Source organism: Thunnus thynnus, chromosome 7 (assembly GCF_963924715.1).
Source record: "Thunnus thynnus chromosome 7, fThuThy2.1, whole genome shotgun sequence".
In the NCBI taxonomy this organism is placed as follows: Eukaryota; Metazoa; Chordata; class Actinopteri; order Scombriformes; family Scombridae; genus Thunnus; species Thunnus thynnus.
This window is the reverse complement of record NC_089523.1, coordinates 2,957,988-2,984,174: the sequence shown is the minus strand read 5'-3', so window position 1 is coordinate 2,984,174 and position 26,187 is coordinate 2,957,988. Positions and strand designations below refer to the sequence as shown.

The 26,187-nt window shown below is 38.5% G+C and overlaps 1 protein-coding gene across 3 annotated transcripts in view; it reads right to left on the bottom strand.

Annotated features, from left to right (window-relative positions):
- bcas3 (BCAS3 microtubule associated cell migration factor) overlaps positions 1 to 25,117 on the bottom strand; it is a 362,195-nt gene extending 337,078 nt beyond the window's left edge. For 2 of the 3 annotated variants that reach the window (XM_067593816.1, XM_067593818.1), the window contains exons 1-7: positions 24,986 to 25,116; positions 21,445 to 21,534; positions 21,005 to 21,059; positions 20,051 to 20,126; positions 18,577 to 18,683; positions 11,203 to 11,284; positions 5,425 to 5,497 (exon numbers count right to left, since the gene is read on the bottom strand). In XM_067593816.1, coding sequence (XP_067449917.1) covers positions 5,425 to 5,497; positions 11,203 to 11,284; positions 18,577 to 18,683; positions 20,051 to 20,126; positions 21,005 to 21,059; positions 21,445 to 21,515 — 464 coding nt within the window. In that variant the 5' untranslated portion in view covers positions 21,516 to 21,534; positions 24,986 to 25,116. Of the gene's footprint in view, positions 1 to 5,424; positions 5,498 to 11,202; positions 11,285 to 18,576; positions 18,684 to 20,050; positions 20,127 to 21,004; positions 21,060 to 21,444; positions 21,535 to 24,985 lie in introns of all 3 variants that reach the window. The other variant, XM_067593817.1, reaches the window with a different exon arrangement.
- Positions 25,118 to 26,187: the final 1,070 nt, after the last annotated feature.

Genomic DNA, 26,187 nt, shown 5'->3' with positions numbered 1-26,187 from the left:
AAAGACTCAACTCCATCTGTCTACTGCCTTTAGACAGTGTATGCAGTGGTAACCGGGCTATAAAAATGACCAGCTTGCCCAATAAAATTGTCACATTTAATTTCTGTAAGAACATGAACAGTTTTTTTAGCTGACTGGAGTTAGGCAAAACCCGTTTTCAGAGTTAAAAGAAACAGCCTTTGGGAGAATAGAAAAACCAAAGACTTTGGTTACAAGCTATTAAATAATGAAATATTGCCAGACCCAGAAATTATCCCATGCTAAGAAGCATAATTTAGTCACATTTTGTGCATCATGGAATTGGCTGTTGTTTTCAGTCAAAGTGGAAATCACCAATATTGCATCCAAGGAGGGTTGAATCGAGGGCAACTGGACTTGGTGGTAGATAATTGAAGACGTTGCGCCTCTCATCCAAGTGGCTTCTTCAGTTCTAACTGACTGGCAGGGACAGTCAGTTAGACAGGCAGTTCGAACTGAAGAAGCCCCTTGGATGAGAGGTGAAACATCTTCAAGTAGCTACAACCAAGTCCAGCTGCCCTCGATTCAACCCTCCTTGGATAACCATGACCTGGATGACTGAGAATCTTCACAGACACCAATATTGCATTTGAGCATGAGTCTTAGCCAGAATGTACCGCATAAACAACTGATACTTTGTAGCATCTCTAATAAAAACACAATGACTTAAAATTGAACAATGTTTAAGTCTTCAGAGACAAGAGGACACATAGGCCCTCCAACACAGTTATAGATAGCTATATATATATATACACAGTATAAGTGGACAAACTCATTGTCTCAGATTACCAGTGCATCTGGGAGAAAAAAGAAGAAGCAGAGTAAAGATCTCTTCAAGAGATGCATCACTCCATTCCAACATTAATGTAAGACATTGTCAACATACCCTCCAATACTTATAAATGGAAAAACAAACTTGAGAAAGCCTTCCAGTAGCATGTAGCATATAGGGAAAACAAAGACAAGGTTGAATATCTTCCAGTCGAACCATACTGTCTGTTTGTTGTTGTGGCTGTGCACAAGTTTCTCTTCTTGTGATATATTTCCTGCAGAGTTGACACCATCACATTATTGTTATACTGGAATTACACCTACCAACAACAGGGATCTTTAATAAATTAAAATGCACTTGATGTGACCACCAGTCACGACAAGAGCTGACAAATCCACAACACAAACTTCATACTTCAGAGTTCTTCAGGATTAACACTTTTAATGCTGGTATTTGATTCCACAAAAATGTAAATATAATTAATATATAATTAGTATGATTAATCAATATTTTTTCCTCAGTGAACAATATTTAATCATATGATGAAAAATTCTAACAAAATAGAGGGAATTATTAGACTGTAGAATTAGTTGTTATTGCCTCTGGAATTGGCAAATAAAAAAATAAAAATAAAAATATGGCACAGGGGATGACAGTGGTTATATTCATGGTGTGGAGCAGATAAAAGGCCAGTGATTGTGTAGCCCTTCCATAACAGTGACCATGATATCTGACTGGAATATCCATGTGTATTAACCCAAACCCCGAAATAGCACATCCAGTAGTAATCCACACGGTGAAAGAGGACTATGGTTAAAAGAAAAAAGGACCACATCCTCTCAGCATCTGGAGATGTTGTGAGGGGGTAGCTGGAGGTTGGAAATGTCACTGACAGTTCCCAAACTCCGGAGAACAAAGCACGCTTATTCATCACTGAACTTTTGCCCAAGAAGTGTGTGCACTCAAACACCCACAAATAGTTAAGTTGCCTCCATATTGCCCATATAATTTACATTCATTGAGAACAAGAAGCTTTAAATCTTTGAATTTTAATACCTGTGCATGTAATTAAAATGAATGAAAATAATAACAACAGCGAGTAGGGGAAGGAAACACAAATCCTTTCCAGAAATGTGAGCAGACATACCAAGGTCTGCAATGGCACCAGCATTCTTTACTAATTCCAAAAGCCCACTGGCACTGGTGCAGAGAGGGGCAGGGACGCATATGTAGCTTTACTGTCAAGAAAATCACTGGATCCATACATTGTTTGGACTTAACGCATAATCCTTTCCATTGATAAAATTATGTTGAGTGTGCCTGGCTGGAAATCCACAAGTACAGGGCTTCAGCACACATGCTTTTTCCCTTCTCTGGTTTTCCTTTAATTTGCAAATCTTGTAATCTAAGCCTAGAGCTGACTGAACCAACTTCTAAACCAGCACCGCTGTAGTGGCCAAGGCTCCAATCTGTTTTCCATTTAAGTGTCAAGACGGCATCCTTTTTGGTGGTTAACAAAAGCTGTTATTTCAAAATGATTATATGCTAAAAATTGTGTGAGGACCTTAGTAAGTTTATGAACAGGCCCAATGGAAAGTACAGCGCTGCACCCGGAAGCCTTTTTCCTTCTTGTCTTTGACCAGAGTGTTATTTACCAAGCATTTCTGTAGGGGGAAGAACCAGGCTGTGCCATTCAGCCAGAGGTCAGGGTTTCGGCTTTTCAACACAGTGCATGTTTTCAGCATTAGTGTCGAGCAACGCCTGGGTGATTCGCCAAACCGTCAAAACACTGCCTGTCTCAGTGTCAGTGAGGACATAGGAAAAGCAGAAGCAACAGCAACGGCGTCAGAGAGACAGGGCCGGCAGTCCCTGGAAAACGTCAAGAAGGTGGTCTCCATCAAGGCCCTGCTGAAGACAGACTTCCTTATTTCATTTCCCGGGGAGGATATATTGAGTTAAATTTTGTGTTGCTCTGGAAGAGCAGCACGGGTAAATGGAGGAGGGGCAGGAGAGGAGGGCATGGACTGGGTATGGAGAGGCGAGTGCAAAATGCCTTGGGTTACATCTCTTTTTTTATAATTCATTATCTTTCACTAAACCAGGACATGACATTCCCAAGTCCCAACTCGGAGAATCCCAGGGATCTACACATCTGTTTAATCTCCCTTCTGTCTGCCTATGGGGCGTTCAGGTACTGCTCGCACTCCAACCACAGCGCCACTAAGAATCTATGAATCACAGTCACTAAGCCCACATCACTGGCTCAGCTCCAGTTGGATGCATGTGAAGGGTTCATAACAAGAAGTTAGGTGTCCTTTGATGCCTCTTATTATTAACAGAAAATGACTTTCAGATGTGGGATTTGTACTTCATAACATTGCAAAGAGTGAAACATTTCCACTCTCTTCTGCACTTTTTAAAGACAAAATGTCATGAGGATGGGTCAGTCCTTCAGCACATAGAGGTTGCTTTAGTTTTTCTCCTTCTGATTTCCTACCAGTCTGTGCACTTTTAAAGTTTTTTTTGTTTTCAAGATAGTTCCCCTGAAAGTAAGCCAAATAAAGGCTCAAAGTATATCAATGTCCCTGTTCAACTGTATTAACATCATGACAGTCACCTTATTCTTTTACCGTGTGTCAAGCCCTACATCACTGCAACTGGAAAAAAGCTGAGGCTCATGATGTGTGGTACTGCAATGCTGTCAGTCATAGTTCAGCTTATAATGTCACATGTTTCTAAGTAGTCTGAGTGAGTGGACTCTAACAGACAAGATTTCAAATTTTAAAAACAAGAACGGACTTAAAGGACCAGTGTGTAGGATTTAGTGGCATTTAGCAGTGCAGATGCAGATTGTAATCGACCCCTCCCCTTTTAAGCATGTGCGAGAACCTATAGTGGCTGCAAAACTCATTCTAAGGTAACAAAAACACAACAATTCTTATTTTCAGGTGATTATACACCAATTAAAACATATTTATGAATATTATATTCCATTTCTGCCAAGTGCATTCTGCTAAATGCCACTAAATTCAAAACGGAGAATAAATACCGGGCTTACATTCACCAGATGCACACAAACATAACTTGAAATTAATACAAATGTTGCTCTGTGTCTGCTGGACGTGTAAATACGCAACCGTTTGCCAACACATTTGCAATATCAACTTTAAAAAGTGGTAATATGACAAAAGTATTTGGATGCACTAATAATGCACATAAAAGGTGTCTTGTTAAAAAATAAAAGCTGAGGACTTTAACTTCAAAAGAACACTTTCTGTCACACCCGTAAACTTTTATTCTTCAACACACATTACCTGTGGCTCCCTCAGGGTTTGATAGAGGACCAATTATGCTCATGTCCAGCTCTAAATTTTTATTTTTGGATTCCCCTAGAGTAGCTTTGCATGATTCACAGTTCAAAAAACTCCTTATTTATCTACTGGCCCTTTATGCAGCCCCTCAGTTCAGCCTCTGTCTCTAGCAGGCAGTGTTAGCTCCTGTCTCTTTAAGGTCCCCCTTCCGATGAGCCCACTCTGTTCTGATTGGCCAGTTTTCCAGAAGCTGGAGGGGCAGCCGTATCAGGGTTGTGTTAAGTTACCACCAATGCAAACCCATAATTTCCTGCTTTACTGCTTCAAATTAAAAGCTTTGAAATTACTAAATAACAGGAGACTTTTATTGTGAAGAATTTACGGGAAGTGAAACATGTTCCTCACTGAATTAGCAGAGCTAGAGAAGAACTGCAGACGACCAGCACACCTCCAAAAGGCAAACTAGTTATTTTACTTTACAGTGCTGTGAAGTCATGGCTGGTCGTGACTACCCCCAAAACTATAGAAAAATGCCATAATGTTAGCAGAGCGGAGCGGTGTACTCGCACTGTGCGTGGGGCAGATGACCATATAAAGAAATCCGTCACAAGCCGATGTCGGCTCAGACTGAAAGTAGAAAAAAACTTTGGAAACCAAGTGTTCAGAGCAGTCTGTAGCCGGTGTTTTTTGCTCACATGGATTACTTCTACATATGTTTACCTCTACATATGTGAACATCTGATATTGTGACATTATGTACATGACTGAAAATATGGAAAAGCACAATAGGTCCCCTTTTAAGCCCCTTTGTGTTTTGTATTCATATGCTTCAACTAAGCCAAATAAGCACTTCACATTTGTACTAAGGAAATTGTAACATTCTTATTGATTATTTTAATCTATTTTATGTATATTATGTTTGCATGTTTTTTTTAAACTGATATGTGTATATAATCTGTGTTTCATTGTTTTTTATTTAACCTGGTCCAACAAATATTCAGATAAAGTTGGTCAAAAGTACAAAAAGATGTATAGTAGTGGTGTAGTTTTATTGTATATTTTACCATACATATATACATATACACACACACACATATATGTGTGTGTGTGTGTGTGTGTGTGTGTGTATGTGTGTGTATATGTGTATATATATATATATATATATATATATATATGTGTGTGTGTGTGTGTGTGTGTGTGTGTGTATATTAGAGTTCCACCTGATAGGAGACCTTCATTGTAAAGAACTACAGCCATTAAAAACATTTAGGATCCAGTTAAGAAAGGAAGTGATGTCAGCTTTATTATTATATGTGAACTCACCCAGAGGACCCTGTGCTCTTGCAAACTCCCAGCAGGGGCCTCTTGTCAGCAAAACTGTCCATCTTCTGAGGACCTGAGGAAGAAGAGGAGTCAGGGGAAGAGGCAGATGAGAAACAGAATGATCTGCACACAACAAAGAGGGACATTCTTTAAATGAACATGTGAGGCCTCTAGTGCTGCCCACCCTCATTCAACAGGCAGCCTATTACCATGACAGGAAACGTGCTGATTACATTACTACTGTTGCCATGTAATTCAATTATGGTCACAAATTCTTTTTGATGAATACAGATTTTTTTTTTTTCCCAAATCAGGCCTTATTTTGCAAGTTAATGGACCACTCTCCTTACAAGCCAAAACGTGCAATCCACATACACAATACTGTACCTTTTTTTTTCTGATCATCTACTGTGTGAGCTTTGAAAAGGAAACTTGAAAAGGAAACAGTCTTGTCGTACAGAAATGACATGACTGAAAAAAGCAGGAGAAAACTTCTGAACGTTGCAACAGGGCGTAAGACTTTTGGTCTATTTCGTTGTTTGTTTTGGGGTTTTAGGGTGGAATTACAGTATGGTAAAAACCCAGAAGGCATATTTAAAAAATGAAGAGAAAACATGTTGCATTAAGTGGACTGATCCCATATTTTCCCTAATTGTCTCATTCTTGAAGATGGGTGGAGGATCAGGGGATTGAGGGGATGGGGGTGCTTAGATTGAGGAAGATGTTACCCTTTAGAGAACTGTAATTTGAGGCTTGACAGTAATCAGCCTGAGTTCCTGTGGTATGGCGTGAGAGCAAATGTGCCTTCCCTACCAGCCTTTAACACTCCCGACAGGGTCCTTTCTTCTTTCATGTTTCTGTCATCAGACATCATTCCCACTCAAGATATTGAGCTGTAACATAAATATGACTCTCAGAGACTTAGTGAAATGGCACATTAACTAAAATAAACTTTTTGGGAAAAAATGCAATATTTGATGAATAGAGAGACTTTGATTTGATTACTACTGTAATGGACGGTAATTGAAGCAAGTACGGCTGACTTCCATGAGGACTTGTTTGAATGTAACAGTGAGGATGTGTGCATGTTTTGATTATGCTGTAACATGGCCTGAAACATTAGAGACAATATGCTTATTGTTAAACTTCATAAAATTACTTGTACAGTGTGGGAGCATCCCAAGTGTAGCTGCTCTGTGAGGACATACAAACTGACCTTCACTGAAAAAGAGCACAAAGACCTATGATACATATTGTTATATATACATATATATATATATTTATATTTTCACATTTCCTCAATGCTCATTTGTTATCAATCAGGGAACAGTGTTGCCTCATTTTCCAAGACAACGGAAGATCATAGGTTGTAAACTCCAGAGAGGATGTGGATAAACGCATTTACTCCCTTTGGAAAACCAGCACTTCCTCCTCTATTCTAGGAAAGGGGGACCTTGCCTTATTATAATCAACACCTATTTTCGGGTCTTTCTAAGTCCGCCCACCCACAGCCTCGCATCACAGACAATTGGCCTTTTAATGGCTCACCACAGTACAACAGTGTTTGCGCCCTAGCAGATTGCAATCAGTGTCCTTCCCTCCAGTAGTACAATTCATATTTATTTTCTGCTGAGAGAATTGCTCCCCTCATGTGTCGGGGCTATCTGCTGCTTCTTATTACTATGGTTTGCTTTCATCCATTTCCAGTGCTCTTCAAATGCTGCCATTGTGTGCTGTTGAAATATGCCAAAAGACCGGAACATGGCGGGAGAACAAAAAGCCGATTTTCTCACCGAAAAAAATGCCACAAACCAGCGGGGCTACATGGCAGCTTTCACAGCACTGATTGACACCTGCAGAGATGAAATTTAAACTTCATGTCTGGAAAGGATCTAATCAGTGGAACAACAAAACCATTTGCACCGTGGCTTTGAGTGTACGAACACTTCTATTCATACAGCATTCAACTTTCCAGCATCTGACAGAGACAGTGGAATAAACTGAAACATTTGTTTGCCATCAATGTGACTATTTTACTGTTTGAGGAGACATTACAAATGAAATTAAATATTTCAGTGTCATCGATGCGCCAGTTGTTTAGAATATAAAATGTGGAAACCAGATTAACATAAGCAGTTGTGGAAGCAGAATTCTTAATATATAACCTCACACAACTTTATGTGCATTCCTTTTTAAAGGAGCTGGAAATCCCTTTCTATTAACACAGAAAGAATTTGGGGTGTTTACAGACTACAGAACATTCAGTTGAGATAATTAAATTGTCTATCTTAGGTAAAACTACTTTTATTTGAAAAGAAGTATTCAATACATTCTCAAATATGTCTGTGTTCATCCTCTTTTCATTTCTGCATCTTTTCAATTGGAGAATTCAGAAATGCTGCTTCCTACTGTAGAAAATCTCCAGTACACTACAGTCTCCACTACAAGGCCTTTCATCGCCATGTACGACTAAGAAGTTACCCTGTTAAAAATTGTATTTGTCCACCAATTACATGCATAACATGGTTTAAGCACATCACTAGGTGTGGCTACAAAACTAGTGACTTGAGTGTTCATTGGTCATCAGCTTGCAGAGCATAGTTATGCTTATAAATTAGAGCCTTTGTACACACACACACACAGGTGTTCACGCTAATTGTGGAGGACTAGACTTCTGCTCAGGTTGAAGGTGGGTGCAGCTGTGCTGGAATAACATGAGCTCACCAAACCCCACTGACCAATAATAATGATGAAGGTGTAACTTCTGCCACCCCAAAAACAAAACTAATAGGAATGTCCAATAGATGTCATTTAAGTACAGTCTTAAGAGACACACAGTGTAATTGTGTATTGTGTCACCCGTGTGTGCATGTATGTCCTTGCGCACAAGAACAACAAAGTGGGGGCCCATGGGGTATCTTTAAGCTTGTTGGCAGAGTTTTCCAGATCTAATGAGGGTGAGTTCTTGAGATACAGAAAACATTGGTCAGTTTTAATATGTCCTCCACAGAATAAACATAATAGCAAAATGATGACAGGGTTCAGCTTAGAAATTTCAAATAAAAATCTCTTTTAAATAGGCATGGTAAATTAAGCACAATGATTTCATGTACATTTCATGTCATGTCCTGGCAACTGAGTTAGATAATACAATAATAATATGCAATGCAAAACCAAGCAGACACGACTCTGTCATTGACTCCTTCAAAAGTAAAACATGTCACAATACAATAGGACAATGGAGTCAGTGATACAAGGGTGAAGGAAAGGCTGAAAAATAGAAGAGGATGAAGGCATCCATGTTCAGACACTCGTTTCTGTTACATATCATCAATTTGTTATGTTCATTGGATTCCAGGGGTTATTTCATTATGAACTGTAATGTAATATTTAGCATACCCACATTTCTCCAACCTTTCTTATCGACTTCTGCATACCTCAGTTGATTCCCTACTTTCCCAGAATGACTTTTGGCACTTACTATGAATGCAACGTGTCTTCTGGCAGCATTAACTTATTGTTTATTGATAGAAGAATTGGTATCTCTTCCTCTTCAATTTTAGATTTCTTCCTGCATAACTGTTTAACTCTGCTGTAAAATGGCAGCTACAAAGGAACCCTTACTCCTTTAAGACAGGCTGACATCTAAAATTCCGATTCATTTTTAATGTTTTGGGTATCTACAAAGGCATTAGGCAGCACCACATTTGAGTAAGTAAAAGAAGCGGCATAGGTTACAGTAAGAAAAAGAAAATACCATTACATGCATGTCTACCTAAAAAAAAACTATTAGAGAATCTTAAAGAGAGGATTTAGACTCTGAAGAGTTAGAGCGAGACTGCAAACTTAATAGCTAAGGCACAGTGAGAGGCTTCCAGCGAAGCTTTGGCAGCGAGGAAGCACTGACTTCAGAGGCTTGCCACCACTGACTGAGAGCAGGCCAACACTAATCGTAGATTGACTTTAACATTAGGATGAGGCAGCATAAGGCAGTCTTTAATTTTAATGATATAGCACCACTTAAAATGCCCCACAACCCAAAACTGCATTAAGATGTGCCATACAAAATTTAATTTTAAGTGTCGACCTTGAATGTTGAAATCAAGTTAACCAAAGAGGGTTTTTCCAGGACAGACTGTTTAAAATTATGCCGAAAAACACGTCAGAGGACTTACAAAGAGAATGTGTCTAAAAGTACACACAGGTACTTCTGTCATCTAGATTTATCCTCTCTGGAAGTAAAAAGCAGCTATGGGACATTGTGGGTGGCAGTTCTTGTGGAGAGACAAGGTGAAAACAGCTGAGTTTCTGTCTAGTTGAGGGTATAGGCCTGGCTATATTATCTTGGGGCTGCATACTTGGATACAGCCCCATCCAGAGTAGATGCTAGGATGTGGCCCTTAAAGGAATATTGCAACATTTCAGTAAATGTGCTTTCTTGCAGAGAGTTAAATGAGAATACCAGTACCACACTCATGTCTGTACATACATAGAGTCTCCGTTTGTTGCCTGGCAACCTCACTGTGACAACAGGACTCAAGGAAGTCACTGGTCCCAGCCAAATAATAGTCCAGCACATTTTGTATGAAATAAACAGATGAAACATGTTCATTAGTGAGCTATGGATGCTGGTACCTGTATTTTTTTTTACCTTTGGGCGGAGTCAGGATAGCTGCTTCCCCCTGTTTCCAGTCTTCATGCTAAGCTAACTGGCTGTTGGCTGTATCTTCATATTTACTATACAGACACAAGAATGGTAACTCTCAGAAAGAAAGAGAATAAGGATTATAGCCCAATACAAGGTTTTTGAGACCAGTACCAATATTGATATTTGAGAATTTAAATATCCAGTAATGATGTATTAGCAGATATTCATTTAAACATTTTTGATAATTTCGCCTTAAATGAAAACAATTGATTGGGATCAAGAAATGTACTGTACGGGACGATTCACAACTTGTCATTACTCTCTGGTGGACTAACTATAGAATCATGAGACGATTCCTAAACATATCATTGGCATTTCTGTACTTCAATTTCTTGTTATTTATCAGTTGACATATATGCTGATATCCCTATATCTGCAATGAGCTGATTCAGCAGTCGGGCACTTATAAGTATTAGTTCCCAAAATGTCAAACCAACCCTTTAAAATCTAAATTTTATTTCAACTGACAACGGTATTGTGAAGTAAAACAAATGAAATTGAAAAACATGTATGGTGTTTGAAGAACAATATAAATACCACTACAATGGAAAGTCTGAAATTTACTACATTGAGGGTGTAGCATTTACATCTTCATGATACATTAAAAGTCATATATCCAATTTAGAAAAAAAAACATGCACATATACTGCTCAAAGCTTCAAGTCAGAATATGCAGCGTGTGCGTCAGTGTTGGCAGTTCCATATTGATGCAGGAATTAAAGGGATAGTTTGGATTTTTTGAAGTGGGGTTGTATGAGGCACTTCTCAATAGTTGGGTCAGAAATTGCTGCACCGGCGTAATACAGTGCACAGCATGCATAGGAATAAGCTGATATTGATTTTTTAGGTGGGCCTTTTTTTTTTAGGTGGCTGAAATACGTTTTGCTGCTAGCCTCATCCACAGCAGTACAGTGCTTAGCTTCCGTGCCGGTATTCCTGTTTGCTTCTCCAAACTTGGGGGGTGTTGACCCAAATCTACTGCAGGTAATACAGTGACTATGGATAACTACCTCATACAAACCCACTTCAAAAAATCCAAACTATCCCTTTAAGCTTATGAAGATACTCACTGATATGAGGGGCTGGCAGAATGCGAGCAGCTCTCACTGGACCATGGCGCACAGAGAACAGCTCTTGGGCCTCCCCTGCCAACTGAAGGAAATTATTTGAATTAACACTCATGTAGGGGAGTATGTTTACACACCAGGTCCATCAGAGAAAAGAGAACCTTTACACATGACACACAGACATTACATTACACAACCACCAAGTTAAGCCTAAACCTCAAATATTCAGCCATAAGAGTTGCAGTGATGTTGTCCACCAGTGGCCACATCACATTCATAGATGTCTTTTGATGTCTGAGTGTGTGTGTCTGGTAATAAATAATTACACCTTGGATCAGAGATTATTATTGACTAATTTGTGGAGCTATTTTTTCATACTCTACAAAACTAAGTGTGAAACCACCATGAAGGATATAATCCTGTGGAGGTTTCTGCGGAACGACAAAAACGACAAATACTTATTTGTTCACACTGTAAGAAAAATAATATATACCAACTATGTGGAACCGGCTTTTCATAGAGAGAGACAAGGGAATGCAGGGAGGGAGGGGAACAAGGGCAGTCTGGTAGTTGAAGTTCCAGCCAAACCACAAAGTAAAATCTACCGAGCACAGAATAAAAGGCCCAGTGGCATTGCAATGCAAACGAACTGCCTACACTCACTGTGACACAGCCAACAAGGAAAGGTTGAGGATGCCAAGTGGGCAGCAGTTCATGATGTCTCTGCCCCAGTCTGACTGTAAGCAGAAGAAAGCACTCTCACCAGTGTTCCCAACAGATGTGAAAATCTCCCAAGATTACCTTTTGTTTTTGATGAGCATAAGAAGCTTAAGTGTTTGTTCAAATCATTCACCTTTACTCTCATCACTGAATGTTGGAGGGTGTCTGTCACGTTCAGCAGGTTGTTGATGAGATGGTATGAATGATTGGCTGTATGTACTTTTCTGTACTTCCTAAAATGCTTTTTGACCACTCTACCAATTTCTTGCTGTCAAGCTAGCAAGTCAGCTACTGAACACTGGGACATGTCTGTGATTATGGCCACACCCATTCCTTACAAGGGCTAATACTGGTGCAGAAACTGGCATTTCCGCCTCTTCAATAATAGACAATAATCCCTTTATATCATATTTTTGGATGATAATACCAATACATTCTACAAGCAATAAAAAACATACATTTGTAAGGAAATTCCGGTATTTTTTACAGAATCAGTATCTTTAAATTTGACTATCTTTAGTAATACTAAATAATAAGTAAATAAAGCTTCAACACTGTCCCCCAGAAATTTGTCTCTGGCAGAGAGGAGAAGGATTAAACACCATTAAGCCTGTCATGTTGGTACATCAAATTTGCCAAAAGTCAAATTTCACAGTTTACAGAATAAATAAATATGTGAAAATCCAAGTCATGATGAAATTTTAGAGATTTTCTTTTTAGTTCCTAGACTAAATTTTTAGAATGTTGAGGGAAGTATTGGGGAGACTAAAAATCCTGGCTCCAGCCTTGTGTATAAGGCTGGGTTTTATTTTATTTTTTCCATACCAGTACTAATACAAGACCTGAGTTTCAGTAGATACAAAAACAAAGAACAACATTTGGTTTTAACACAAAGCAGAACTTTTTCCTTTTTAAAATCAGGAAATATCTGATTAATAAGTAAGCAAACAACACCAAGAACCTGACCACAAGCATTCCATCCAAATTTTTGGTACCTGACAGTTTTCAATACTCAGTGCTAGAAGACACATTTCTAGCCTGACAATTAAATTAAAACTTAAACAGATTAAACTGCCATTTTGCTTTTACTCAGTGTGACGTCTATTTGAATTACTGAAAAAAATCAGTGATAGGGGCGACGATTAAAAGGCTTGGAACTGAGCTTACACAAAAATTGGCAGGAAAATGAATAATACATTAGTAGTAGCTGTTGTCTAAGTGTTTGATTGTTTTACATTTGATGCTTGAAGTATGGGCTGAGTGTCTTTGTGTTTTATTACTACTAAAACTTCTGTTCATCAACCAGATTCACTGATCAAACAAGTGCATTCCAGCACATTTGCACAGGCTTTATTACACATTTAGGGATTAACACTAAAGACTGCCCTATTAGTGAGGATTTTAAAGTTTGCTGCATTTCTGGTCTTTATTACAGAGGAAATACAACCACAGTGTAAAGCACTTTAATGGATGTCTGTGTGTCTGCCCAGCCGGCCCGGTTTAGACTTCATGTGTTCATATGTGATGCCAGTATATTAGGTCAATGGCCTGTGTAGCTCTTGGCAGTGTCTGGCGTGTGTAATGGCACATTGTTCTAAGCGCTGAATGCCCCACTTTTGTTCTTCTTTTATGCGTTAAATTACAGTGAAACCTGCATTATCACTTTACTAGTGCTTTAATCTGTTTGTTTTAAATCTTTAAACCCATCTGAAGGGATGATCGCTCTTTTGTGCAATTAGTAGCCTTTTCAAAGTGGCGGATTTGGAGCTGTGTTTTTATTCAAAGTGCTTGAGGCCCAGCGGTGGTAGATTAACACTGGAGACACGAGCATTGATAGCAGGAATAAAGGGAGGTTGGCAGCAGGGCAGGATTCCTATACAGGCAAATGGACCTGCAAGGGGGAATAATGGAATTTACTGGATTAAAATGAGAACAGGGGAGGGCCGGAGGTTAATGCGCCGGGTTATTGTGCATTATCCTGCCGCTCTTCCTCGCCTTACATGGCTCTGTGTGACATCCACTGCCATCAACAACATTCCCACCATTACATTAGTGGCCCCGGCGTATGCAATATGCCAAATTGCTTTTCAAAGTTGTTCTCCCTGCATACAGTTATTCATTATATTCATTTCATTTGTGGATCGGATGTTTCTGCGGAATCACAGTGTCTGCTGTTCTGTTTTAATCTCTCGATGTAATGCCATAAGCTGTGAACAGATATCTGGGCCATATTCACAAGTGAGCACACTCACAAACACAGTGCTGGACATATTGGATGTTTGGTTGGAGCAGGTGCTCTGGGGATTGGACAGTAACAGGTGCTTGTTCGTGGGCTTCCATAACGTGCAGCACTAAAACACTAAGAGTACACAGGCTTGGACTGATGCGGCACTACTTATGATGCTGAGCTGCAAATCAAACAGAAAAACACTTGTTTTTTTTTTTTAGGTGAGGCATCTCAGGGAGGGCATCCAGAAATTAAATGAACATTCAGTTACAGTTAGTAGACATGTCAAAAAGGTTTGCAGGACTGGTTAAATGTTTTAATTTCAAATTTCAATGATCATAACAAAAACTCATTTCCTTAAGCGGAATTAAATAAATAAGGGCTTGGAAGTGGGTAAAACAATGCTGTCTTATTTCCATTTTACAATGTATTTGTTCCATATATTAAGATCATTTCTAGGTCCAGGCTTGAGGATTGTGACAGATATGAACATGAACACCTTCATCATTTCCATCAAACAATCCCTTTAAAAGGAATTGTAGCTGTTCACCTGACAGAGATCCTGAGATATTCACATTGTTGATCATCACATCTGGCACTAACACAGTTTAAATTAAAAGACAAGAATAACCACTATGGAACAGAGGTTAACAAGGAAGGATTCAAAAGTTGGGTTTGAACAGAGTATTACTGGCTGTCAGTTACTTCCCATTACAGCATCCCAGATCATTTATTTTTATTATTATTCATTATTTGCAACAATGTTTGTTGTACATTTTTGAGGACATACAGTTACTGTCAACATAAATGGATTCTGCTTTCCTTTTTTTTGCTTGTAAATATTGAGACTCACTAATACTTTTAAAGAAATCCATTTTCAGCAGAAGGGCATTTCTTTGGGATGGAGCACAGAAACTGCAATGTATGCTTCAAATAAAAAACAGGAGGCCTTGCTTGTTACCTTTACAAATGACAGATATGACACATTTGAGCAGCGACGTCTAACACTTCAGAGTCTGTTTAACAAACTTCTTATCTTAAGTCATATACTGAGACCTCTTAAACCTAAATCTGGATTGTGGAGTTCAAACATTTCCGCAACACAGCTCCATGTCCCCAGCACTTCCACTGATGCCGACACTCGCCGCAGACACCTTTCTTCACAGCAGGTTATTTCATCTCAACACATATGCAGACAGACAATTAGTCCACGGCAGTCTGCCTCTTATCAGGCTGCGGCGTCGCCTCACACCTCTCCAGTGTGAGGCGACGGCAATCTACATCACCTAAACACCTCTGTCAGCATCCATACAACCAGTCAGAGTCCTCATCTCATGAGTGTGTGAAAGAGTGTGTGTACACGTGTACGCTCGTACTCTGCTGAGCCATTACAGAGGGTGTTGGCTTAGCAACTGTCACAAACACTTCACAGCCACTCAAGAGCCAGAGACCAAGGCACCTTCAGTGCTTACTTAAAACCCTGCGAAAAAACACAGCCCAGAAACATCCCGTAAACTTTCTAAACTGAAAGAAAAACAATGAGGAAGGACAGCGTGTGATAACAGGCCGGGCTGTGCTGTGTGAACCAGAATTGGTGTCAAGTTCAACTGAAACTGAAAGGCAGAGGAGCCTCACCAAGCTTATATTTTCACTGGGTGTGTGTAGTGTGGCTAAAACAGCTGTAATCCCCTGCTGCACCACAATAAGTACAACAGAAAATCTGCTAGCAGCACAGGAGTTGCCACATCACACTGATGTGAGAGGCCACCGCCTGTGTGTGTTCACAGATAAAGTAAGAGTGTGTCCTTTTACCCGCAGCTTGTGGATGTTTATAAAGAGACTGATTAAGGACTTTGGTGTGTTTAGATCTCACAGGATGTATGTGAAGTTTGCATGTTTCAGTGACAGCCTCTACATGAAAGGCGATACTCGGTGAGCGAGGCCTTCACAGCGTTGTGGGTAATTTGTTAAGTCGCCAAGCAGATGAAATCTTCTAATGATTTTCCAAGACTGACTTTAAAGAAGTGAATTTTCTAAATAAGATATCTTGCCATAGCTTCTTGGGAAGGGTTTTGAGGTTCAAAATTATCCCAGTCGTGAGAGCATGTTTGAAGAGAACAAGTATTTCAACATACAGGGCTGCAAAAATAAATATTAACCAAAGAGAACATTTATATTATGCAGTAATGACTGTATGAGTATAGTTTTTGAGCCGTTGTTTTCATGTATTTATTTTATATGATTCAATCTCTGTAGTACACCAAACATGACCTGTAAGTAACAGAGATCATGTTAACCTAAATCACCTCCATTACAATGTCCCAGATTATCAAAAGGTCTCCATCTTGTGGCTACATTTCAAATTACACCTGAAGAGTGATCATGTCCAACAAGCTACCTAATGAAACCCAATCCCATACACCTGCAATAGATACGCTTATACAAATAAATAATAGTAACGATTATTCTTATTATTATTTCTCTATGGTAATTTGAAAGGCTGTAGTCTGTGGTGTTGAACTGAATTGGAATTTCTCATGTCTATCTCTCACCTGTCCCCTTTCATGTAAAAACATATAGACTCTGTTGATCTTTTTGATGTTGCTTTCTCCTAAGGTGTTTTTACCTAACAGTTATTTGTCTGGTCTTATCCAAACTTTTTATTCAACTTCCTATTTTACTCTATTTATCCTTGTTTTATTGTAAATGTTATGATTCTGTGTTGCATTTTATGCATAGATTGTACTATAGAAATTAAGTGTTTTACAATTAGAGACTATATGTACTGGCTTTATGCTGTAGTCTAATTTGTCTCATGATAATGGCCCTGATATTGTTACTGCTGTGTACCACTGACACGTGTCTATTTTGTCTATATTAACTGTCTAAATAATTGTTTAAATTAGTCCACATGGCTCACATTAGTATGCATTTATGTGTGTAACTACTGTACTGTATGTACACTTGAAGGCAGAAAGGAGTTGTAAAGTGACATAACTATATATCTGATGTACTGTACAATCTGGATATTATTTGTGAATGTATATGCATACTTTTGTTTGGTTAGTGGCACCTCTCTATTAGCAAGAATACTTATCTTACCACAGGTAGTCACTTGATGGCCTGCTGGTAATAAATTACTGCTGGTGACAGGTCAAAAACACCTGGAGCTAAAAAACTAGAAACCACGAGAAACTGAAAGAGTAGAATTAAAAGAGCTTTATAATCATGTTCATCTGTTGTCATCGCCACTCTGTCAGAATCCAAAAACTACTTTTTGATTGGCTGCACTTACTGTACTGTCAGCCAAAACACAAATTCAGCTCTTATTGTTTATTTGCCCTCCTCTTTTGTTTTCTCCTCACGTTTCTTTAAGAAACAAAAAGAGAAGCTCAATAGAGTTCTGCAAATTGTGTTACAACCCTGTGTAGTGGGTTAGGAGACACTCTGAAACAAACTGTCCATAATGTGGTCAATGATGCCACCTAGTGGACAATAAGCTACACTACAGCAGGGTATTGAATTTCAGCAGTGAAAAGAGCTGAACCAAGTGCAGTGGAGACACCAATGTTAAATATAATGTGATTAAAAAGATTGATTAATAATATTATTGATTAATCATATGATTTAAAACATTAGCAGTAATTCTAGGTACTCTATTTCAACATGTATCGTTTTGCTTTATTGTTGCATTTTGGTATAATTCTCGTTCATTTTTGCAGTTTCCTCGTTTTTCTTAAGCCACAATGGTGCTTCAGACCACTTGGTAAGGTAGTGGACATGTCCTGACATGTCCAGGTGGAGCAAAAGTTTGACTTTTGAACCCAGCAAGGATATTATGTTTACATTACATGATAACACACATGGTCAATCAAGTCCAAAGAGTGAGAAAGTAATGTCTCACCACTAAATTGATCTTACGTTTGTTAACATTGGTTGAAGGTGCACACAATAAAAATATACCTAACAGGCTTATTTTAAACACAGTATATTAACGACAGAACAATCTACTGTACATAGCTATGTCAATAGCTATGTACAGAATAAGGTCATATATTTAGGTCATATAGGTCATATATTTTAACAGTTTATGGAGTTTTACCCCAAAATATTAACATTTACCTATGAGGTGAACTGATTGATATGATTTATAAATGAAATGTAACACATCTCTACATAAAGGATACAGGACTAGAGACTTTATTTAGAGACTTGTGTGTCAAAATGTTGAATATAAAATACTTTACTTATTTGTGATGTTGACTTTTAGAAAGTCAATCAGATGTTAGGACTGTAGAAGAGAGCTGAGGAATCTTTCAGCACATGTATTCATCAGAATTGATCAATGTGATCAAAACTTATGATAAGAGGATCAAGCTATAAAACAGATGAGGTCACAGTTTTACAGGCCCATTAGGTGTATGACTTACAGATAAACTCCAGATCTGCATCCCGTCAGTGTAACCGATCATGAGGCAAAGAGGAGGGTCACTGGTGCCGCTGTGCATCTCCATAAACTCTGGGTTCCTAGCAGTGTCTGTGCAAATGAAGAGTGAGACAGAATAACATTTCATTTATCATTATTATTGATGATGAACACAAAACAGATTAACATGAGGCTTTGTTACATTTTATGACTATGTTTCATATAATCTTTATTTATTATCACACCACTTTCCTATACTTAATTTGTCCTGTCTAATTTAGTTTGTCCTGTTTAATCCTTGCATCAGTCCACAGTGAAAAAGTCTTTGAATACTTTCACATCCAATTGCAATTCTTTTTGCTTTTTACTTCAATCAGAAATTCTGGAAAATTTTCTCTTGAATCTCCAATCTGTTCTCACTTTGTACTTGTAGTAGTTCTTCCATACCTTCTTCCATTCTTTTTTAATTTTATTTTGTTCCTGTATTATTCTCTTATAAATAAACATTAAATATGTTGTTTTAAGACTACAGTGTACTGCAGCATCAGTAAGCCTAAACCTGAAACTACCAGCCATACTTGTATGTATTTCAAGTCAGCTCAGTGGCAAGAGCAAAACAGTGATAGAAACAATGATGAAATAGTAGTTTCACAGAACTCCAGACTGGAAAGAGATATACATAAAAATGTCCCAGCCCGGCCTAAACTACGGTAAAAATGGCAGAGCATGTTTTGCCATCCAGCAGAGTGAAGTTACCAGGTAACTTCAATGCCAACATATTTAAAAGCATACAAGATGTATCCAAAAGTATGAAACGTTACAACTTTGCAAAATTTTAATTTCCTGACAGTCAAGTACCAGAATTCTGACTGAGAAATTAGCTTAAGGCTGTGTCCATATAGCGTTTTTTTCTGAGCGCAGCATCCTTTTTCAAATGCTCCCAATGAGGAAAGAGCATACGTGGCATCATGCAGCCGCCTAGAGAAAAAGTATTGCACCCAGCGTCTTTTTTTCAGAGCACTCAGAAAGCTGCCGGTGTCGTCACTGTCACTCCTTTTCAGGCAGCCAATCATATATTAGATTTTATATGTCAGACAGAAACTATCATGACAAAGACAGAAAAGCCCATTTGTGTGAGCAGATCAGCTGGACGCTGAATGTTGCTGGTGAGTGTTGTCACAGAAATTGTCAAGATATTGTTGTCACAGAAACAAAATCCACACGCAACATTTTTTTCTCTCACCGTCAAAGTGCTTCATCTCAGCACTCCCCAGCACCCTGCCAGCGCTTCTCCACCAGAGAAAAATGCTATAGGGACACAAGCCCTAACACACCATCCTAATTGGTGAGAATGGGACACTCTTTTTTGTTGTGGTCAAAATGTGTTCATTAGAGTAAAGAGATATTATTTTTTGTTATAGTTTAGCTTTTTTGAAAGAGGGGTTTTTAAGTACTCACTCAAACTCATATTGACTTACCGTTGATGTCAGCTTTCTCAAATCGAACCCAAATGATTTTCTCTTTTTCATCAGTTGGCGGAGCCCCAGTATATGCCTAGAATTATTACAGCAAAAGTGGGCAATATATACGCAACAACACTACACAACATACCATGCAGTCTGTATCATCAGATGAACTAACAAGCAATTCAAAAATCTGTTTACCACATTTAGTCAAGCAAAGAAAAGCATTTTTAATAGTAGAATAAACCATCAGAATGATGACAGATTACAGGTAGAATAGCTGGTAGACAAATTGCAGCTAGGCAAAGTGTACATTATTTTTGGCTGGAAGATCAGGTATGCAGCAGTTCCCATAATGGTTTCAGATCAAACCTCCCACTGATTATTCATTATGCAATTTAAAGATGTTCTGGCAATATCAAGCAGGGACATTTTGAAAACACTTGTTGGCACAATGATTTTCTGGCAACTTAAAATTTGAAAGCTTTTAGGCATCTGACTGTTCAATCTCTGATGTCAAAGCATATCTACAAACATCAAGAATTATATACGGAAAAGATGTCAATCAAACAACAATTTTGGAATGTCACTACCAATTAAACTTCACGACGAGAAAGTAAAATGGATGTTGAAATATCCATTAATATATTTTATTTTTTGTTTTTTGTTTTCTGAGGTAGTTCTTTCACCATCACCTGCTCCTCCATTTCCTCAGTGCATTGCAATTTGGAACAACAGTGTCTCACACACACACACACACACACACACACACAAAGATTTTTAGTATGCATAGTGACTTCTTAAGTATGTTTAAGTTAGTCACTTTTCTAGCACTAGCACACAACTTACTCAATTAGTAATACTGTAATTAGAATCAGTACAGCACAGTGTGGAATTGGAAAACAACTTGTAACAGCTGTTAGTATGAGAGAATAAACAAGGAAGAGAGATAGGAAAGGGGAGCGTTACCTGAGGGACCACATCTTGTAGGAAGGTCACCACACTTTCCATGTAAGACTGCTCCCTGTGAAAAAAATAACCATGTCATCACTAATGATAATGCATTTATGGACAATTCTCAGTCAAACAGCCAATCACAATGTATATTTTCCCACTGCTGTGGATAGCCATGGTATGAAAATGTATTAAGAAGTACAGTATATTGTAATATCAATATTCTATATGTAGGGGACTTAAAAAAAAGGATGCTAGGGAAACACTGACATTTAAAGGAGTGCATTTAAGGAGTGATTTTTAAGACAACACTGTATTATCCAAAATCCAAGTTGCTGAGGCAGGCTGTTTCATATTCTTGGTGCTAGGGGGACAGTGGCATACTGTATAAATCTCCAGTATATACAGATTTGGATTATAAGGATTTATGATGAAAAACAGATTGCTGTCCTTACGTAGCCGCTTGTGCTCGCACCAGAACTCCTCCAGCACAGCGACTCGGTCTGCGTGGAGAGTCCGATGCCATGTTGTCTCCCGTTTTTATCCTAAAAAGACACAAAAAGACATTTTAACATGAAAGCAGGATATAGGGATTAAAGCAAGAAAAGATTTGCTAGCCTGAAAAGTTGTCCAGGCAGGGTACAATGTATTGAATTAAGTATTATATGAATTTAAAACTGCTCTATGCCTGAAATCAGGCATGGTGCCTGAGAACTTTAACCCCTGAGGATACTAACAAGACTACTAATTCATTTACACTTGTACTAGTTGACAAACTGACACTGACAAAAAAATGTTCTGTTTTTATGCAGAATGCAAACATATACAAAATATTGAGAATTTTGAGCAGTTACCATGTGGAGGACAGGCAGCAGTTACTTACATTAGGAACGTGCTATGTCAACATGTCATTTACATTTTGGATTATTTGTCTGAAAAATGGCAGAGACAAATGAAAAATCTAACTGAGTAAAAGGAAACGTCATTCAATTGATTGTTTTGACTGACCAACAGTCCTAAACCCAAACATATTCACTTAACAGTAATATAAAAATACAGAGAAGCCAGCCCTCACATTTGAGAGGCTGGAACCAAAGGCAGTTTGGCATTTTTTCTTGATAAATGACTTAAACAATTAATCAATTATCAAAACTTAAAGGGGGCCTTTTATGCTCATTTCCAGCTCTATATTTTTATTCTTCCACTAGAGTAGCTTTGCATGAATCACAGTTCAAAAAACTACTTATTTATCTTATACTGGCCCTTTATGCAGCCCCTCAGTTCAGCTTCTGTCTCTAACAGGCAGTCTTAGCTCCTGTCTCTTTAAGGCTTCCTTCCTGATGAGTCCACTCTGTTCTGATGTCCAGCTTTCAGGAAGCTTGCCGAGGGACAGCCATATCAGAGTTGTGTTAAGTTGCCACAGATGCAAACCCAACCTTTCCTGCTTCATATTTAAAGCTTTGAAATGACTACACAACAGGAGACTTTTAGTGTGAAAAATTTACATGACATGAAACGTGTTCCTCACTGAATTAGCAGAATTTCGTTACACAACAACATACTGAGATATTTGCAGCTCTTTGTTGAGTGGATCAGTTAGAAATAATGCAGGGAGGAACAGTACAAGCAGAAACAGCCACAGTGATGATGATGTTTGATGAAGAGCGACAGACGACCAGCACACCTCCAACAGGTAAACTACTTATTTTACTTTGCTGTGCTGTGTAAGGGAAAAATACTCACAGCAAGCCAGCTCGACTTGAGTCGAGGGGATCACGGGGATTACTTCTACATACGTTTACCTCATTATTTGACACTTTGACCAAATTTAATATGAACATCTGACATTGTATAAAGGCTGAAAATAAGGAAAAGCATAATACGTCCCCCTTTAAAAAATAAATTTTCTCTTGATCAACTAATCAATTAATCAACTACATGTTTCAATACTGTAATGATGTGGATATTAATCTAAACTAAAACACTGTTATTGCATTTAATGAGTTATAAAATTTAGGGCTGCAACTAACGACTATTTTCATTATTGAATAATCTGTTATTTTCTTGATTAATCAGTTTGTTGTTTGGTCTATAAAATGTCAGAAAATGGTGAAAAATGTCGATTGCTGTTTCCTAAAGCGCTAGGTGACATCCTCAAATCTCTTCTGTTTGTCCCGACCAACAGTCCACAACCCAAAGACATTCAGTTTACTGTCATAGAAGACTAAAGAAACCAGAAAATATTCACATTTGAGAAGCTGGAATCACAAATTTTTTAAAAATTACTCATTAAGATTAATCAATCATCAAAATAGTTGCTGACTAATTGTTGCAGCTTTCATATAATTCAACATATAGAGACAGACAAAATTAAGAGAATAAATGTTTTTGTCCACACATATACCATACTTGAGTGTAACAAACAAAAGTCAAGCCTCCAGACTACGTGTCTAACACAGTTGGAGAGAACTGTGAGCAGGAGTGAAGTCTTGTGGAGGTCTGGGGGTCGAAGCTTTTGGCTCCAGACTGGGTGCACTGTGACTGTGTGTTTCTCACTCTACAACCAGTCAGGCCACCTTTCCACCTGCCGTTAACATGCAATATGTATCTGGATAGATGATGACATGTGATCGAGCAGCTTTTACATTTACACCAGGTATTAATAAGCATTCTCATTATCTTGATTCTGCTCACAGAGTGATCTCAATATGCAAATTTGCTGGCAGAGTCAACAAACACAGTGGGTACCCAGGGATGCTGCTGTATGGGTTCCACATTTGCAGAGAAAGTACTCATCTGTAGCTTTCTGGATGGGTAGCTTGAGATAACAGGAAGAGGTGGAGGTAGGTAACCTTCCAACATGCAGGGTGGATTTTTTTCCCTTGACAATGTGGCCAAAACAAACAGATGTCATTCACACCTTTCTGAGATCTGATCATAATGCAAGCCTGGTCTGACAGCATTCAGAATGTGTTCTGTGTGTGTTTACACCTTGCATCAACATCTGTTCTTCTCTGACTCAGATATAGACCAGATCACATTTTAACACCAGGTTTAAATGGGGTCTCATCTTGTACTTCAGGAAAGCAGAAACAGTATACACTGTAGCTTTACTTTACTCCAAGTCAATATATTCTCCAAAATAGGATAGTATCACTGTCTAAGGAGTATTATAGAAAAAGTTACCAAAACATTAATACAAAATATACAGAGTATTGAAACATCTCAATATTTTATAGTAAGAGGAATGAATGGATGTAGATTATGGAAATATCAACCAAATCCAAACTCAAAGTCAGGGATATGCAGCCATGCGGCAGTCTACTGCTGCCACATGGCTGGCTGATTCTTACATGACTGATTATCATACCTCCAGACAGATGAAGTACAGTTAAAACATAATGCTTTAAAGAAACAGCAAATCATGAAACCTCTATGCCACATTTACATATGCTTATCACAACTTTAATAAGAAATTACCTGCCAAAATGAATAAGTGCCACTACATTAGGCACGCACTGACCACTCAGTAAACCCACATCCTATTACCATCTGTTTCAGAGGAGTTAAAGTGTTTTCCTAACAAGCAGGATGCGTACATCGGGGCAGTGTATGTAAGGATGTTATTTTCTTATGCAACGATGTAAACAACAGGAGACTTTCGGCTGCATGCAGTCACTGGCGTCCCCGCGCTTAGATACATGAGCCTACAGTACAAACCACACAAGAAAGCCTCGGTCACATACCCTTAGCATTTATAACCAGCGGACCTTTACGTTTAATTCTTGTGACAACTGTCAGGTCAACACAATGTAGCTATTGGCTAAAGCTCAAGTTATATTGGTGGATGGAGACCCAGCAGCTAACTTAGCTAGCTAGCATTAGCTGATAAAAGTCCTCTGTAGCGATAAAACGACACAGTCGAAACCATGAAAGAGCGGTTGCAGTTGTCATGCTTCAGTAAGACATTATTTTTACATGACTACAGTTACAAACCGAGGTGTTGGCAGTCTTCGACAGCAGGTTATGGACTTGTGTGGTGGTCTGAAAAGCTCTCCACAAAAAACGTCAAAACACAAACAGACTAGACTTGCGGAACTGTGTTGTGTAACTGCAAGCCAATCAGAGCACCCAGACGCTTTTGTTAAGCCAATCAGCTGACAGCAAAGGCGGAACTAATGAATGCGTCACCTATTGGAATCAAGACATTTGCACAAGACAAAATATACCCCGTTGTCTGCTAATGATGTCTCTACTGCTTTAATCTGTGTTAGGGAAGACAGAGAGACAGTTTTCTCCTGTTTAAAATCAAACTCAACAATCAATAATACCAAGGAGTATTACAGTAGTACAGGACCTGCTATTACCGCGTGTTCTCGCGAGGTTGCACTATTTATTGGTAAAACGGAATCCCTCAAACATAAAGTGGTGTTACTCAAAAAGTTCCATTTATTCTTTAATAACCTACTGAATGAAAGTTTATTCATGTATAATTTAATTTTCTTTTGTCTCTTCGTATTCTAGCCTTGCCTGCCTTCCTTGGGTCTTTCTATTGTAAGTGTCTTTTCTCATGTTGTGGTTTTACATATGTGGGCTTACTTGAGTTTAGCTATCATTATTATTATTACTACAATATCTATTTCACTGCAACAGGTATGAAACAAATGCAGACATTTTTGCGAGCATGTACTGTCTGAATTCAAGGCACAGCCAAGGTTTTTGCATTGATGCATGAATAGAATGCATTTAACTACTTCACAGTAATAATGGGCTTAGCTAGAAGACTTACAGTAGGAATGACAGTAAGATGTCAAGATATGTGTTGAGACCAAAACATTTATAGTATGAGTAAGAGACATTGTGTGGATGTTTTAATCAGCATTTATTAGTCATAAAAAGTCCACTGGCCATGGCAAATTCCCCTTGATGTCGACAGAAGTCCTCATTGAACTCAGGGATCCGTTTCACTGTATTACCTGAGTGAAGCACAACAGAAGTATGCAGGTTTAGTTTAATTTGAAAAGCAAGCCTCTAATGTTAAGCACTGTATTTTGTACAAAAAATAAAAGCCATGTCATGTAATTCCTCAGAAAAAAGAGGAAGCCAATGCTGCAACAGCAACAGTAGAGTAACTCTGGGTCAGATGAGCCACGTATGCTGCAGAGTCTCCTCAGTCTCACAGACAGCACAGTTACAGT